This window comes from Leptidea sinapis, chromosome 4 (genome assembly GCF_905404315.1).
Source record: "Leptidea sinapis chromosome 4, ilLepSina1.1, whole genome shotgun sequence".
Classification (NCBI taxonomy): Eukaryota; Metazoa; Arthropoda; class Insecta; order Lepidoptera; family Pieridae; genus Leptidea; species Leptidea sinapis.
In genome coordinates, this window is record NC_066268.1 from 14,885,558 (window position 1) to 14,901,666 (window position 16,109).

General features: G+C 33.1%; 1 protein-coding gene across 1 annotated transcript in view; it reads right to left on the bottom strand.

The window, feature by feature from the left end:
• LOC126979921 (homeobox protein aristaless-like) overlaps positions 1-15,163 on the bottom strand; it is a 98,319-nt gene extending 83,156 nt beyond the window's left edge. The window contains exon 1 of the mRNA XM_050829515.1: positions 14,820-15,163. Within this exon, the coding sequence (XP_050685472.1) occupies positions 14,820-14,988 (169 nt within the window). The 5' untranslated portion in view covers positions 14,989-15,163. The remainder of the gene's footprint in view (positions 1-14,819) is intronic.
• Positions 15,164-16,109: the final 946 nt, after the last annotated feature.

The following is a 16,109-nucleotide window of genomic DNA, read 5'->3' on the forward strand; positions in this document are numbered from 1 at the left end:
AAAAGCTTAAAACTGTTTTCTTCGCTTTGAAAATAACATGAATTCCTAAACTACATACGTCCCTGGAAGATGTAGGTGCATTAGACTTCTTCATTTATAGACTAATATTTTGGTTGTAGACCTGAAAGTATTTTTGAAGTCATACTTCTTTGAGCGCGTTATGAAAAAATGATGAGAGTGAAATTTTAAAAATCGCATCACTGTAACACAGAAGAAACAAGGTGAAGTTGGTTCCTAAAATTTTCTGACGTTTTCGTCATTCATTATATTTTTTGGTTTCTTCGTCCATTATTAGGAAAGGCAAAGGGTTCAAGCCCATACAGCCGTATTCGTTATTTAATAATTAATTGTGAAAGCCATCTTTGCAAGAGTTTTACAATCTTGTTCTTTCTACAAACGTAGAATAGCAGGAGGTATAAATAATTTAAAGGATTTTTGCTTTGTTACGCCAAAGAAGTATAACTTCTTGTGTGCATACATAAGTACACACATACTTTTATTTTATGGTGCATCAAAATTAACTTAAATGCTGAAGTACTAAATGTTTGGGATGAAGGATGAGAAACTAAATATTTCGATACAACTCACTATCTACTAACTATCACTAAAGTGGTATTTGGTAGCCGATGTTACATCATACCACAGCCCTTTTATATCGTAAAAAAACAGGTGCCCTGAAAGGATCAGTTTATTATCCTTTTCTAAAAGGAACTCTAGATTTTTTTTCGCTTTGAAATTAACATCAAATCCTAACCAACAGACATCCTTGGAAGCTGTAGATGAATTAGACTTCTTGATTTTTTGGATAATATTTTATTTTTGGAACTATATTTTTTTTACGAAATAGGACAGATAAGTGTACGGATTATCGGACATAAGTGATCACCGCCATTATTTCCTGCAGTACCTGTAAAATCACTTATGCATAGCCAGCCCTTAAAGCAGATGTATGGGCAATTTTGATTATTGTTGAAAACGTCACAGCCGGAAAGGTTTATTTAACAGTTAGATGTTGGGTGACATTATATTATGTAAATGATGAGGATGCTATTTAAGACTGTGGTGTTAGGTGCGAAGCGGGAATCAGTTTAAAAAGCTCAAAAGCCAAGAAAACTAGCAATTCTGTCTCTTATGTCATAAGGGTTACATCCTTTTAGAACTTAACTATGAACTCCGCAACGGTTAACATAACAATAAAGTAAAAGAAATCATGGCTCCAAAATATCCAAAATGGACAAACATCAACAGAAAGGAAGACTTCTTACACTTAGCACAAAGCAGGACGAAGCTCGCTGAGCTGTCGACTCCAGTAATAGAGAGGCACATGAAGAAGAAGAAGTAGACGTATTGTTAGAAGTAGACGACAACCCAGTGGGAGGCACCTTTGCACAGGAAGCCGGCTAGACTATCGGTACCACAATGGCTTCTCTTTCTGCCGTGAAGCAGTAATGTGTAACCCTTACTGTGTTTCGGTCTGAAGGGCGCCGTAGCTAGTGAAATTACTTGGCAAAGGACTTAACATCTTATGTCTCAAGGTGATGAGCGCAATTGTAGTGCCGCTCAGAATTGATGGGTTTTTCAAGAATCCTGAGCCTGATGGGTCAGCCATCAGCTGAACGTCCTGCTCGTCTCGTCCCTTATTTTCATAAAAAAAACATTAAAACGTACCCTTAACGCATCTTTAAACACAACGTCTGCCATCTCTGGCTCAGAGTTATAGATACCGATTTTTAAGTTTTTTTTCTTGTTTATATATTAACGAATTGTCTTTTTATTATATAATATATCTTTTAAATATATATTTAAGAAGACGTTGGTTCAAAGTCAGCATGTAACCCTGTTGCATTGCACCTGCTTGTATTAATACTTGCAGTGTGTTACAATGCACATTTATGTAGCGTGCGCATAGATGACAAGAATTATTATTTATTTTCAACTAGTAGGTCGTGTATGATCAGCTATAAATTAAATGAAATATAAAATTTTCTACAATAAATAATATGTCGTTATATAACAATTTCTGTGATACCCATCCATTAGACAAAGCCGCAAAATTCACAACTTTTTTTAATCTTAAGCCTCTTCTGAAAGCGGCAGAGCTGTGAGCAGAGTCTGTGCTGATTCCTGCACCATCGACTCTGAACGACACCATCTGAATACTTTATCTACGAGGGAGGCGATGGCTGGTCCATGCGTCATGCTCGTGTACGGGTGCTACTCGTGGTGATTGTTACCGGGAGGTCTGCTTGATGTGTTTTTTATTATTATTATTTCCTTTAAAGTTAAAGTTATTATATATTTTATTTTATGAAATGCTCACATAATGCCTCTATTTATTTACGGTATGTGTGGATTGATGCATCTACTATACTCAATAACTCTTGTGTTTATAAGTATTAATTTACTTTTTTTTTTCTTTTTTGACTTACTCGTGTAAGCCTTTCAGTTTTTGACATTTGAGTATTTTTGTTGCGTCACTTTGCATATATTGTAATTGAAATGATTTGTAAAACAATTAAAATGTAAATCTTGACTTAAAAGAGTGGCAATGAGTTTCTTGCTACTTCTTCTCATTAGCTCAACCCTTTACGAAGAAGCGGTAAATTCAATAAGAAACAATATTTTTATTTATTTTTTGACATTAATAAGTGTCATTTCCGTGACCTACATGATTTTTTTTTTGATTTTGAATGATTTTGAAAGTGTTTTTGATTTTGAATTTAATCTACTGCGGGTTTTCAAAGATTTTCTCCATGGTTTAACAAACTAGATAACATTAATTCGCATAGTGTCTACAGAATTATGTGATATTCTGTATTTCCTTACCATCAATAATTTTTGTTCAAGTTTAGTTTATTCATTTATTAAAAAGCCTCACCAACTAGATATACAAGAATGACTCAATATAATTTCAAATTTCTTAAATTGAATACATCTAACAGTTATGCACAGCTTTTAAGTTTAGCAGTTTAGATCGAAATTATAAGCTGAAATTCATATTTCTTATTTAACGGTTACACGTCACGATATTTATTTTGTCAAAATGTGATAGAATCAATATATTATTATGTATGGTGTGTTATCATTATATACCGAAACGCATTAATTACGCTTATATACGACCTCTGGTGTTATTATCTTATTTGTATTGCGATGAATATATCTGAATTGCTTACTCATCATACAAATACATAAAAATCGACATAAAAGCACTCATGTAACAAAAACGTATGATATCATAATTAATAGGTTCAATTCACATCAAGAAGAAATTATGTTTTGCGTGCGAAATCACCTGTTTACTGGAAACGTGAGCGAACAAAAACTCTATTAATATAATGACTAATTAATTCAACAGTACCTTATTAATGTGCCTACAATACCATTTATGCTAAAATTTTACTGTTTTCATATTCCCATTTTTTACATAAGTTTATTAACATGTTGTTACAAGTGTTTATAAACATCAACGCTGTTATGGATCTGTTTAAAATGATTTTATTCACATGTAATTATTTCTATTTTGAGAATGATGAGAGCTGTCATGGTATTATAAACTTTTGATTCGTTTGGCATTATCCAGTCTTTTTAACCGACTTCAAAAAAGGAGGAGGTTCTCAATTCGTCGATATTGTTTTTTATGTTTGTTACCTCAAAACTTTCGACTGGGTGAACCGATTTTGATAATTTTTTTATTTGAAAGCTGGTGTTTTCTGTGTGGTCCCATTGTTTTCTTATTCTAGTTACGATTATTGTAATTTTTGGAATCGGTGTCATCCAGGATAGGTTTGTAACTACATACACAGTTATAGGTGAGATGTGCTTGAGTCATGAGGAGGCGAGAGGCGGGAGCGGGTCGCGGCGGAAGGACACCGATTCCAAAAATAACAATAATTGTAACTACAATTAGATTAATTTATTAGAATGTATAAAAATACGCAATTATTTTTATACTTTTTAGTGCATATTATATCTATTGTTTTGGAATAGTGTTTTTGAAGTTGGTTGTGTTTTTGTTAAATTTTCTTTTTTTCTAGTTTCTTGGAGTAACGCGGATGCTACACATTAAAATAAAATACTTTTTAAAGGATTCAAACGCGTGTAATTGTAACTGTGTCTTACATTAGGTTTTTGCGTAAAAGTTACATATATTTACTATTATTTTATTTAACCTGACGTTTCATGACTTTTTCAGAGCACATTTTAGGGGGACTTATGATCAAAGTTAAGAATTTCATTTCATGATCCTTACGTTCAACTTTTCACCAATTTGTACATATAAATGGTAAGAAATCTTCATATATACTGTGGATGATCTTACCTTTGAAGCAAGATAATTCTCATACCGGATTGGCATGAAAATTGATTTTTTTAATACAGTTTATTTTTTATTATATTTAAATGAAATATATATAATATACCTATTTAAAACTCTTTTTGTCTTTAATATTTTGGATGCAACACCTTACAAACAAATTTATTATGTGTTACAGCTATTGTAAAATACTCAACAATTTATTAGACTGGCCGTTGAATGTCTTGTATCACGAGCTCTACTTTTTCCGAACATGTGATAGATTCAGTAACTTTAAGTAAATATTTATAATGCCAACTTAAAAGTGCTTAGTTTAAGCCTATTTGAATTAAGTTTATTTGACTATTGACTATGACATTTCATATTTTTCTTTAGACCTTAATCTAGTTATATAGAATTATGAATTATAAGCTGTAAAAGTGTGGAATACAGACAAGCTTTAAAACGGATACTCTCCAAACTTATTACACAAACCTATTTAGAAGCTTGTAATAGGTTTAATTTAAAAGCAAATAAGGTGATAAGATAGCCAAATTAATATATTAATTAAAGGGGATCGCTTCGGGTATCGAACAAGTTCAACCTAAAGTTAATTTCCGTACAGCGTTGTTTATCTTGTGTAGCCTGACTTGGTTATCTAACACTGTTATAAAATAAATTAGGTTTTTTGTCTTTACGTGAATTAATAAATAATAACAATTACTTAGATACCTACATCTGTATTATACAGGATGTCCTATGAGTGGACCAACGGAATACATGTTTTAAACTGTTCTTTAAATTAAACTTTTACTGTCGCTTCAAATCTTTCTTCCTTCTGTCGAATTACATCCGGCCGCGGAGTAGGAGTGAAGTAGAATCATAAATAGAGAGTGAGATAACTATCTATGTGTAGCTGAGTTTGTTGCGCCCATTCTTCTCAGGTCTGAGGCATTCTTTTTTGAATGGGTGGTAGTTTTTTGACTTTCAATAAGTGATGTCACATCCTATTTTGAATAAAAATATTTGAATTTGAATTTGAATTTATCCTTAGATGAAAACCTAGGTGTTAGAAAGAGATGGAATAGATGAAGACCATGCAACCATTTATAACAATAATTAAGTGTCTTTTGTCAAATTTATTATTATATTTATTTTAATTTCGTGTTTTTATCGTTATTGTTATGTGTTTTAACGGATATTAACTAAAAAATATTATTGTTTCGTATTCTGTATTAGATTATATTGTTATATATAACAACAATCCTACTAAAGAAACATTTTACAGGTATTCACCTGATAAATGTTGACTGATTCTTCAATATAACGTGTACGCGCTTTTTTTGAAGGTACCCATGTCGTATCATCCCGAAATACCGCACAAGGAAGCTCATTCCACAGCTATGTAGTACGTGGAAGAAAGCTCCTTGAAAACCTTACTGTGGAGGACCGCCACACATCCATCTGTTATGACAGCCACTAATAACTAAATATAGATCAGAGATATAAATCTGATTGGACTGATTCGAAAACAGATCGCTTACCGTCAAGTGATTTGATTTTCTTTTCGCATTCTATAAAAAAATTAAAAAAATTAAAAAAAATGTCTCGGTTGATGATTGCCTAATAACTTCACGGCTAACATTCATGAACGATAAAATACAAACGGCTTAAATATAACAAAATCACCTGTCTATTACCCCTTGTATTGTGTTGGCGTAATCGTTTGGTGTTCGCTTTAGCCCCGGAAGCCTCTAGTTAGGGGAGCTGACGTCACACGGCTGGCACCGATGGCGCTCAACTCATTTTAATTATCCCCTTTATGGCTAACAGCAATATCATATTACGATTATTAATAAAACTTTTCTGAACTTTATTGTCCTATTACTAATACGCTTCCATTGTCGAAAAATGTAATACTGTCTAATCTTTTCAATGTTTAAAAATAACACATATATATATATATATATATATATACAGGATTATATATATACAGGTTTTGACAACCCATATAGCCGGATGGTTAGTGGCCCTGACTACTAAGCTAGAGGTCCCAGGTTCGAATCCCGGTAGGTGCAATCATTTATATTATGATGAATATGGATGTTTGTTTCCGAGTCATGGATGTTTATATGTTTAAGTAAGTATATCGTATTAAATATATCGTTGTCTTGCACCCATAGTGCAGGCTATGCCAAGTTTGGGGCAAGATAATTTGTGTAAAAGTGAGTCAATATTATTATCTTTATTGTTATTATATACGCACGTGAATTCCTTACCTTTCCATATCACTTTTTCTTTACACTTGCATTGTATTGAGAGATATATTGTGTATTGGATGTCACCTTGAGACATAAAATGTTAAGTCTCATTTGCCCAGTAATTTCACTAGCTACTGCGCCCTTCAGACCGAAACACAGTAATGCTTACACATAACTGCTTCACGGCAGAAATAGGCGCCGTTGTTCTACCCATAATCTAGACGGCATCCTGTGCAAAGGAGCCTCCCACTATAATTGTATGTATTGACATTATCGAAATAATTTATAAAACGAAGTTTGATTTGATATTTTACTTTCCTGTGTCGTTCCATAAGTAACTTGTTTAATTAATAAAATTTATTGAAGTAGGCGTTACTTTGCGGAAAACCATAATTATCCAAATGTTTTGAGTTTTTCTTAGTGTTAATTCCGCCAATATTTGTCTTTAAAAGAAGAATTTGGCGAATCAACATGTCCTGAGGATGCCTCGTGTAGAGGCGAAACACGTGTCAAATTGTTTTAAGACAAATATTGGCGGAATTAACACTAAGGAAAACTCAAAACATTTGGATAATTAATGGTCTTATTATTAATGTAGCAGAATCTAAAGAATTGTTATTGGAGCTAAAGTAAGAGAGAAGACAAACAAAAATTAATCGTGCAACTAAATTCAAAGATGTGAAAACTTTATAAAAACATTAGAGGGAAAATGTGTAGGATATATGATTTTACCAGTGGGAGGCTGATTTGCACAGGTAGCCGGCTAGATTATGGGTACCACAACGGCGCCTATTTCTGCCGTGAATCAGTAATGTGTAAACATTACTGTGTTTCGGTCTGAAGGGCGCCATAGCTAGTGAAATTACTGGTCAAACTCAAGGTGACGAGTGCAATTGTAGTGCCGCTCAGATTTTTTGGGTTTTTCAAGGATCCTGAGCGGCACTGCATTCTAATGGGTAGGGCGTATCAATTACCATCAGCTGAACGTCCTGCTCGTCTCGTCCCTTATTTTCGAAAATAAATATAACTCAAAAATTGATATTGACGAATGGTACTGTCTACGGGATTGCAAAATAATTGGATGAAAAAAGCGAGACAGTGCTCCTGTAAAGTCTCACTATGGATTTTTTTTAATAATATCCGACCCGGCAAACGTTGTATTACCATATCAATTAATAAAAAAACTTGTAATAAAAAAATTGGGGTATGAAAAATAGATATTGGCTGATTCTCAGACCTACTGAATATACATATAAAAATCGGAAAGCCGTTTCGGAGGAGTTTGGTAATAAACACCGCGACACGAAAATTTTATATATGATATTGAACAGTCAATTGCATTCATGAAGAAATTTAATTTCATAATAAATCAAAAATTACTATTATACTACAAAGGAAATATGGCGTAAAAAATACTTGATAAAATATATATTACAGACAAAGGTCCTTAAACTAGTACTTAGTATAGTGTTGTTGATAATACTACCTGGAAATAAGTAATCTAAGTAATTACATAAGCAATTACAGAACGATATAAATTATATGTAATTGCAAATGCATTTCAAAGTAATCGTAAAAAACATAATGATAGGGCACATCTTACCTTGGCGACGATAATCTATATAAAAAATCAATATTAGAATTTCATTAGTCGTGTCAGGGTTGTTTTGCTGCACTGAGTTCAGAACAATATTTCCCTTAGCTTACCTCATGTATCCATTCGTCAAAAGTCTGAAATGGGAAAATAGCCGCGCTTGTATTTCGTATATTTTTGCTATTTTACCCACGAGACAGGGAAAGTCTAGAATGTGGGTCAGTTTAAAAAGTAATTTATAAATGTAATTTCCAGAAATCATCTATTTGTATACACTAGCAGACCCAGTCAATATATCAATTATAGTTTAGATGATGAAAAATCGGTGTTGATGAGTTAGATCCGGGAGTACAATGATCAAGTGCGATACAGGAGGTCTATTACCAAAATCGAAAGCCGAAGTTTCGGTCCGGAAAAAAAAACGACGAACTTCGAATTAAATCCTATTTCTAAAGTATTTCGGATCGAAATAGTGCGGATGGATTTAGTTTCGGAAGTATAGACATAACCATAAAAAATGAAGTAGTAGTTACGATCATAATAATGTCAAATAACAAAAAAGTAAATGTCAAGTGAATTTCGGAATAAGGTAGAAGAAAGACAAAATGTCTAATCGCGAACTTCGTATCGATCTTCGGATCCCAAACACTTTATATAAAAATAGGAAAATATACGATCCGTCAACTGAAACTTTGTATTTCAATTTTGGTAATAGGGCTCCAGAAACATTTGAATGCTAGCAGTGGACTGTCAGGCGATTGGCTTTATAATATAACCGCATTGCCTTCCTAGTACTTGCTTCACTTTCTTCTTAACGTCTTTTTTTATCTGTCTAGGATTGGAAGAATTTAAAATATATGTAAAAAAATACTCCAAGCTTTTTAAAATAGTTTGTCATGAAGCGAAAACACGTTTCATTGCAGATAAAATTAAAAACAGTAATAATAAAGTAAAAGCGACTTGGAGTGTAATTAACAATGAAACTGGTAGATCGAATTGCCGTAACACCTCTATCTGTTTAAATATTAATAATCGCGTTATAAATTCGGAAATAGAAATTGCAAATGAATTTGATAAATACTTCTCCGAAATCCCGATTGTCACGACCAAATACCTTAACTCTTCGCCAAAAGCAGCATATGATATGCTTAAATTAGACGTACCAGTATCTTCTACTGACTTGAAATTTAAGTATGTTACAGGTAGCGATATAATAAAAATCTTCAAATTAATTAACCTAAAAAATACAAAAGACCTATGGGGCCATTCGACTAATATTGTTAAATACATACTTGACATTATAGCACCTGAATTAGCAATAATATTTAATGGATGCATAGATGAGGGTGTGTTCCCTGACCTCATGAAATACAGCAAAGTTATACCTTTGTTTAAATCGGGCAGTTCTTTTGACCCTGCTAATTTCAGACCTATTTCAGTGCTGCCTGTTTTTAGTAAAATTTTTGAAAAACTTTTGCTTCAACAGCTACAAATGCATTTTTGTAAATTAATGAACAAAAATCAGTTTGGTTTCACTAGGGGTTTATCAACAATTAATGCGGGTACTAGACTCATTGAGCACATCTTTGACGCCTGGGAAGAGTCACAGGATGCATTGGGCATTTTTTGTGATTTGTCAAAAGCATTTGACTGCGTCCACCATGAAACTTTACTCCTAAAACTAAAGCATTATGGAGTGAAAAATAGAGCCCTAAATCTGTTAAAATCATATTTAAGCGAAAGAGTTCAGATAGTCGATGTAAATGGCAAACGGTCTTCGGGTAAACCTGTGGGAATAGGTGTTCCACAGGGTTCTATTCTCGGTCCTTTCTTGTTTCTTATATATATTAACGATCTACCGTTTGTGGTAGATGATAGCCATGAGATTGTATTGTTTGCTGATGATACTTCACTTATTTTTAAAGTGAAGCGACGTGCGGATATTGATGACGAGGTAAGCAATGCACTCTCAAAGATAGTGCGTTGGTTTGAGACGAATAATCTGCACTTAAACAGTAAAAAAACAAAGTGTTTACGGTTCATTACACCAAACACAGCGGAGGTACAAACCAACGTACTTATGAATGACCAGAGATTGGAACTTGTGGACACTACGGTCTTCCTGGGTATCACGTTAGATAAAAAGCTTCAGTGGGGTCCACATATTACCCATCTAGCAGATAGACTCAGCTCTGCGGCATATGCAGTTAGAAAGATTAGAGAGTACACGAATGTTGCGACCGCTAGATTAGTGTACTTTAGTTATTTTCACAGCATCATGACGTACGGTATATTACTATGGGGTCATGCTGCTGACATTGATATAGTGTTTGCTCTGCAAAAGAGAGCTGTTCGTGCTATATATCAGCTTGGTTATAGACAGTCTCTCAAAGAAAAATTTAAAGAAATAAATATTATGACTGTTTATTGTCAGTACATTTATGAAAATTTAATATATGTTCACAAAAATCGTCACCTTTTTGCTCTTAATAGTGATTTTCATTATTATAACACTAGAAATAAGGGATTGCTTGTAACTAATTCTAGTAGGCTTCATAAGATACATAATAGCTTTAAGGGTAAATTTATACACTTCTACAATAAAGTCCCAGCCACTGTTCAGGCATTGTCTATAAATAAATTTAAATGTTTTATAAAAAAATGGCTCTGTCGTAAATCCTATTACTCCACTGCTGAATATCTAAATGATCGGACAGCCTGGGACTAGATTGTGATTATTTTATAGCAACTGTACAATATTGTATACTTTTATTGAAAAGAAGCAAAAAAAAAGAATGCTGGAGAGTTTCTTGCGCCGCTTCTTCTCTCTCAGAGCGCCATTTGTTTCCGAAGCGGTAGTAGTATAAGAAATGACATCAAAAAGAATTCTAAAGGAATCAATTTTGAGAAAATAAATGCCTTTTATGCCTTTTATGCCTTTTATATATTTTATGTATTCGACGACCCATCTATAATGGCCTAGTTAGAATTCCCGGATTCGAATCCCAGCAGGTGCAAACATTTATACGATGAACATGGGTATTTTTTCGAGTCACGGATGTTTTCTATGTATTTATATTTATGTGAGTATATCATATTAAATATATCGTTGTCTTGCACCCAAGGGACTAATATTAAATAATTATTTGTGTAAAAGTGTGTCAACAGTGTCAAATATAATAGAATAGAATATCTAACAATTCAATTTTGTCGCTAACTTTATTTAAATGGTTGGTAAAATTATATAATCAAGACTGAGCGTAGCAATAAAAAAGGCACTCAATTCAAACAAATTCCCTTTCATTTAATTTTATGGAAAAAACAAAACATAATCGAAATTTTTTTTTACAACCAGCCAGTATGCCATCAATAACAAAAAAAATTACATACCTATGCACTTTGAGTGAATAAAGACATAGAAATTAATTAATATAAATGGTAAATTTGTAATATCATGCATGTTGCTTCGACTTTTTTGATGTGTGTATATAACTTGCAACACATCGCTATTGATGTAAATACAACATTATCATCTGGCAGTCCAACTAATGCATTATATGAAGGGATTTTCCATAACTCATGTTATTTAATAGTATACAATTATGTCTAAAAGATTAATGTTAATTATAAATGCGAACCGGCCAAGCGTGAGTCGCCTGACAAGATATACGTCACATAATGAACAAATCATACACAAATGGAATTTTGTGTATGAGTGCTAATTAAGGGTTGAATGATGAGAAGCAAATAATCATTATACTATAGAACTGACAAAACATTTTCGATTAACTGAATTCCGAAGATGCAAATAATAACGCTTTACAAATAAGGGCACCATCACCACAATACAAGTAATAGTACAGAAGCGTAACTCAGTGGTCTTCTTGAAATTTATATCGTTTTTTTTTACGGTACGGCGTGGCACTTAATAGTTTTGTCTCCCCAAGATTTCTTAGCCGCCATGTGAATCATGTGTATGTGCGCGTGCATCGATTCTGTCGCTCCAGTATTTTTTATCATAATAAGGGACGATACGAACAGGACGTTCAGGCGATAGTAATTGATACGCCCTGCCAATTCAATGCAGTGCTGCTCAGGATTCTTGAAAAACCCAAAAACTCTGAATGGCACTACAATTGCGCTCGTCACCTTGAGACATAAGATGTTAAGTTTCATTTGCCCAGTAAAAACACTAACTAAGGCGTCCTACAAACTGAAACTCAGCTTCACGGCAGAAATAGGCGCCGTTGTGGTAACCATTTTCATGCCGGCATCCTGTGAAAAGGAGCCTCCTACTGGTAGAAAACTAGCGGCTAACGGCGCAGCTAATTTAAGTCGGACAGCGACCAGTCTCGGCGGCGTACGGCGTGGCACTCAATAGTTATGTCTTCCCAAGATAGCTTAGCGGTCGTGTAAATTATGTGTATGTGTGCGTGCATCGATTGAGCGTTCTCGTGTGAAGTTAAAGTACTGTTCTATTACATAAAGTACGATTTGCTTATGTCGGACTCGAAGTCGAACTACCCAGTTCTGTACCCAGAAGCATTTACTTCAAACGTATTTCTTTTCACAAAATCGAGTTCTTGATTATTTTTTTTTATTTATTTATTTTACACACAAAAAAAGTATTTTACAATTTACTTAAATTTAAGTACAAATATAAACCCATTCGGATTTTACCGTGTACTACACTCGTCGCATGTTATAAATAACTAAGAGAAAACTAAGAATATACTATATGACATAATATCAGTACTTCAAACTAATTACAATATGACTTCAAAGCATTAATAATATGAAACACTTATTCTAATTTATACAAACTTGTTATATAAAATTACAAACAAACCTTTCTTACCACATACTTATTTACAAGTACCCTCCAATTCACTTACGTTTGTGTATTATTGTTCTCCGTTGAGGGTAAGGTAGTTTTATTACGACATATACAGGATGTTTGTGTTTCATACTTATCTAAATTAGAGTTAATAAGTTGCACATCGCTGATCTATAATTATATTATAAAGAGGTAAAATTTGTAAGGTTGTGAAGTTGTAGGGGGTAATAATCCCTGGATCTACTGAACTGATTTTGAAAGTTTTATTACCAATAGAAAGTCACGTTACATTATGTGAGTGACATAGGGTACCTATATATTAATCCGAAAAATGAAAATCCTTTTTCGTGTCTTTTTCGTAGCCGGATTTGTAAAGTTAGAGAAAAAGTGGTCGTACGACAAAACATTGCTTACAATTAACAATTGATCGAATCTTTTAATTAGCATTTTTGAGTAGAGAAATATAGAGATAGAGATAGAGAATAGATACTGATCTATAACATTTACAATGGGATTATGAAAACTAAAAAAAAAATACCCGCTGAGTTTGTTGCGCCCATTCTTCTCAGGTCTGAGGCATTCATTTTGGAATGGGTGGTAGTTTTTTGACTTTCAATAAGTGATGTCACATCCTGTTTTGAATAAAAATATTTGAAGTTGAATTTAAAGTAAGATATTAAATGTTTGTGTTAATTTTTTTCTATATTTATTACAAAAACTGCATCAAAAAAAAAACACAAAAAAATAGAGGCCTACTTACATAATAAACATTTTGAATTTTATAAAATTACTAGCTGACCCAGCAAACGCTGTATTGCCGATATTAAAATCGATACAAAAGTAACTGTTGATCGTAGATAGGTGAAAATTTGAATTTGTATGTATTTTTTAATGCTGACTCATAATCAAACAAATTTAAAAAAAAATGTCAATAAAAAAAAATTTGGCGTAAACAACCCTTAAAATTTACCACTCAAAATTTCATGAGAATCGGTCAAGCCGTTTCGAAGGAGTTTAACTACAAACACCGCAACATGAGAATTATATATATTAGATATTAGATTGGGAAACTTTGTTGTTATTATTAACCAGTAGTGTAAGGCGGTATTTTCATTCTTTATTTTAAATTGTTATCAATTAAAGTAAAAAAAATGTAAGTTACAAATAGCACGGTATTTTAGAAAAGTCTCAGTGAACCGTGCGAATCGCTTGCACTATATATAGACTTACCCCCTTATTCATAATCGTCTGCTAACTTAAAGCATTGCTAATTCTCACTCTGTCTTCTTCTATTGACCTAACTCAGAATGAGAAATAACACTCTATAGCAGCTGTTTTAAGTTATCGGACCATTATGAATAAGGGGACCAAAATATAATTTTACAATAATATAATACACAGACTCATACACTCACTCACACAAACAGTTTACAGATTTGTTTTAATTGTGCGATAATTGTAAAATTAAGCTTTTAATTATTTTTGTTTATTTCTATATTGTTTAACTAGTATTATGACATCAAAAAGAATTCTAAAGAATCAATTTTGAGAAAATAAATGCCTTTTATGCCATTTATGCCTTTTATGTATTTGCTAAGGAAGTTGCAAGATTTTCCCAATATAAGTATCCCAAGACAACTTACTGGGAAGTCTCAACAACTTGAATGTATATTAATGCAATCTTTGAAATAAACTAAATATGTTTTTATTTATTTAAATATACGAGATAAGTACCTATAGACAAACATAACGTGCAAAATACACTTTTAGCATTCGGTAATTTGTAACTAATTACAAGCAAATTGTTTTGACGATTAGAAGCAGCTGACTTACCGTTCGCGGGTCCGCCGGCTGGCCTGTCATCCGCACTACCAACTAGGTTCCGTATACTAAACGAGGAAGATTTCCTCGAAGACACTTCCGAAGCCATCCCCATGTTTCCATTCACCTCACGGCACTCATGGTTCACTGTGACATCGTCCCTCCGCGTCGTCAAGTCCATTGTGAAAATCCACTGCTATTCGAAATTTGAAAAACTATCGCGGACATTTTATGCACCAGTCAGTTCTATTTGCAAACTCATTTTGAGTATATTAACAGCCAGTAGTAGATAGCACTGATAAGATTTTAGCACGTGTTTAGCGAGGATGCGATAGCGCGCGATGTGTTTGCCGAAGTGAATGCGACTGGTCCTCTTTCCTCCTCAGTCGAGCGGTCGTTTGTTCCTCCCAACGCCCTCCGAGGCGGAGCGACCGCCCACTGATCAGTTCATACGAGTACACATTGTTCGGTACAACGGTTTTCGTACGATACAACTTGGAAAAAGAGCTCAGAGAAAAGTCTGGTGGAGTTAATTATTTATGTAGATTTTAATTTAGAGTGCTTGGCGATCTCATTTTAATATATTATGTCAAATGTAATACAACAGTACATAAATGCACTATAAAATTTAAATGAGTATCTACGATCTTGATTTGAAAATGAAGGGGATTCAAAAAATTTAGTGCAAATTAATTTTAATGCAGTTTAGTTTTTATTCAAACTGGATCAAACATTAACTTATCAAATACATAAAGAATTATATAAAATTATAGCTCTATAATAGTTTAATATTATATAAATTGAATATTTATATCTTTGTGATTGGATTTACATTTTTTTGGTACATTGACGTGTTTATTTTATTTATTTACTAGCTAACCCAGCAAACGTTTTATTGCCATATAAAGTAATAAGAAAAAAGTTTTTGGGGTATAAAAAATAGAGGCAACCGATTCTCAGACCCACCAGATATATAATACTACAATTATTGTATTCGATTGCTATCTTGCAACCCTATTGCGGATTTGTGGATGGAACAAAATAATATAAAAATAGGGATACAATAAAAAAAAATTAACAAAAAAACAACCGACTTCAAAAACACTATTCCAAAACAATAGATATAATATGCACTGAAAAGTATTAAAATAATTGCGTATTTTTATACAATCTAATTAATTAATCTAATTCTAGTTACGATTATTGTTATTTTTGGAATCGGTGTCCTTCCGCCGCGACCCGCTCTCTCCTCTCGCCTCCTCACTACTCAAGCACATCTCACCTATAACTATGTGTGTAGTT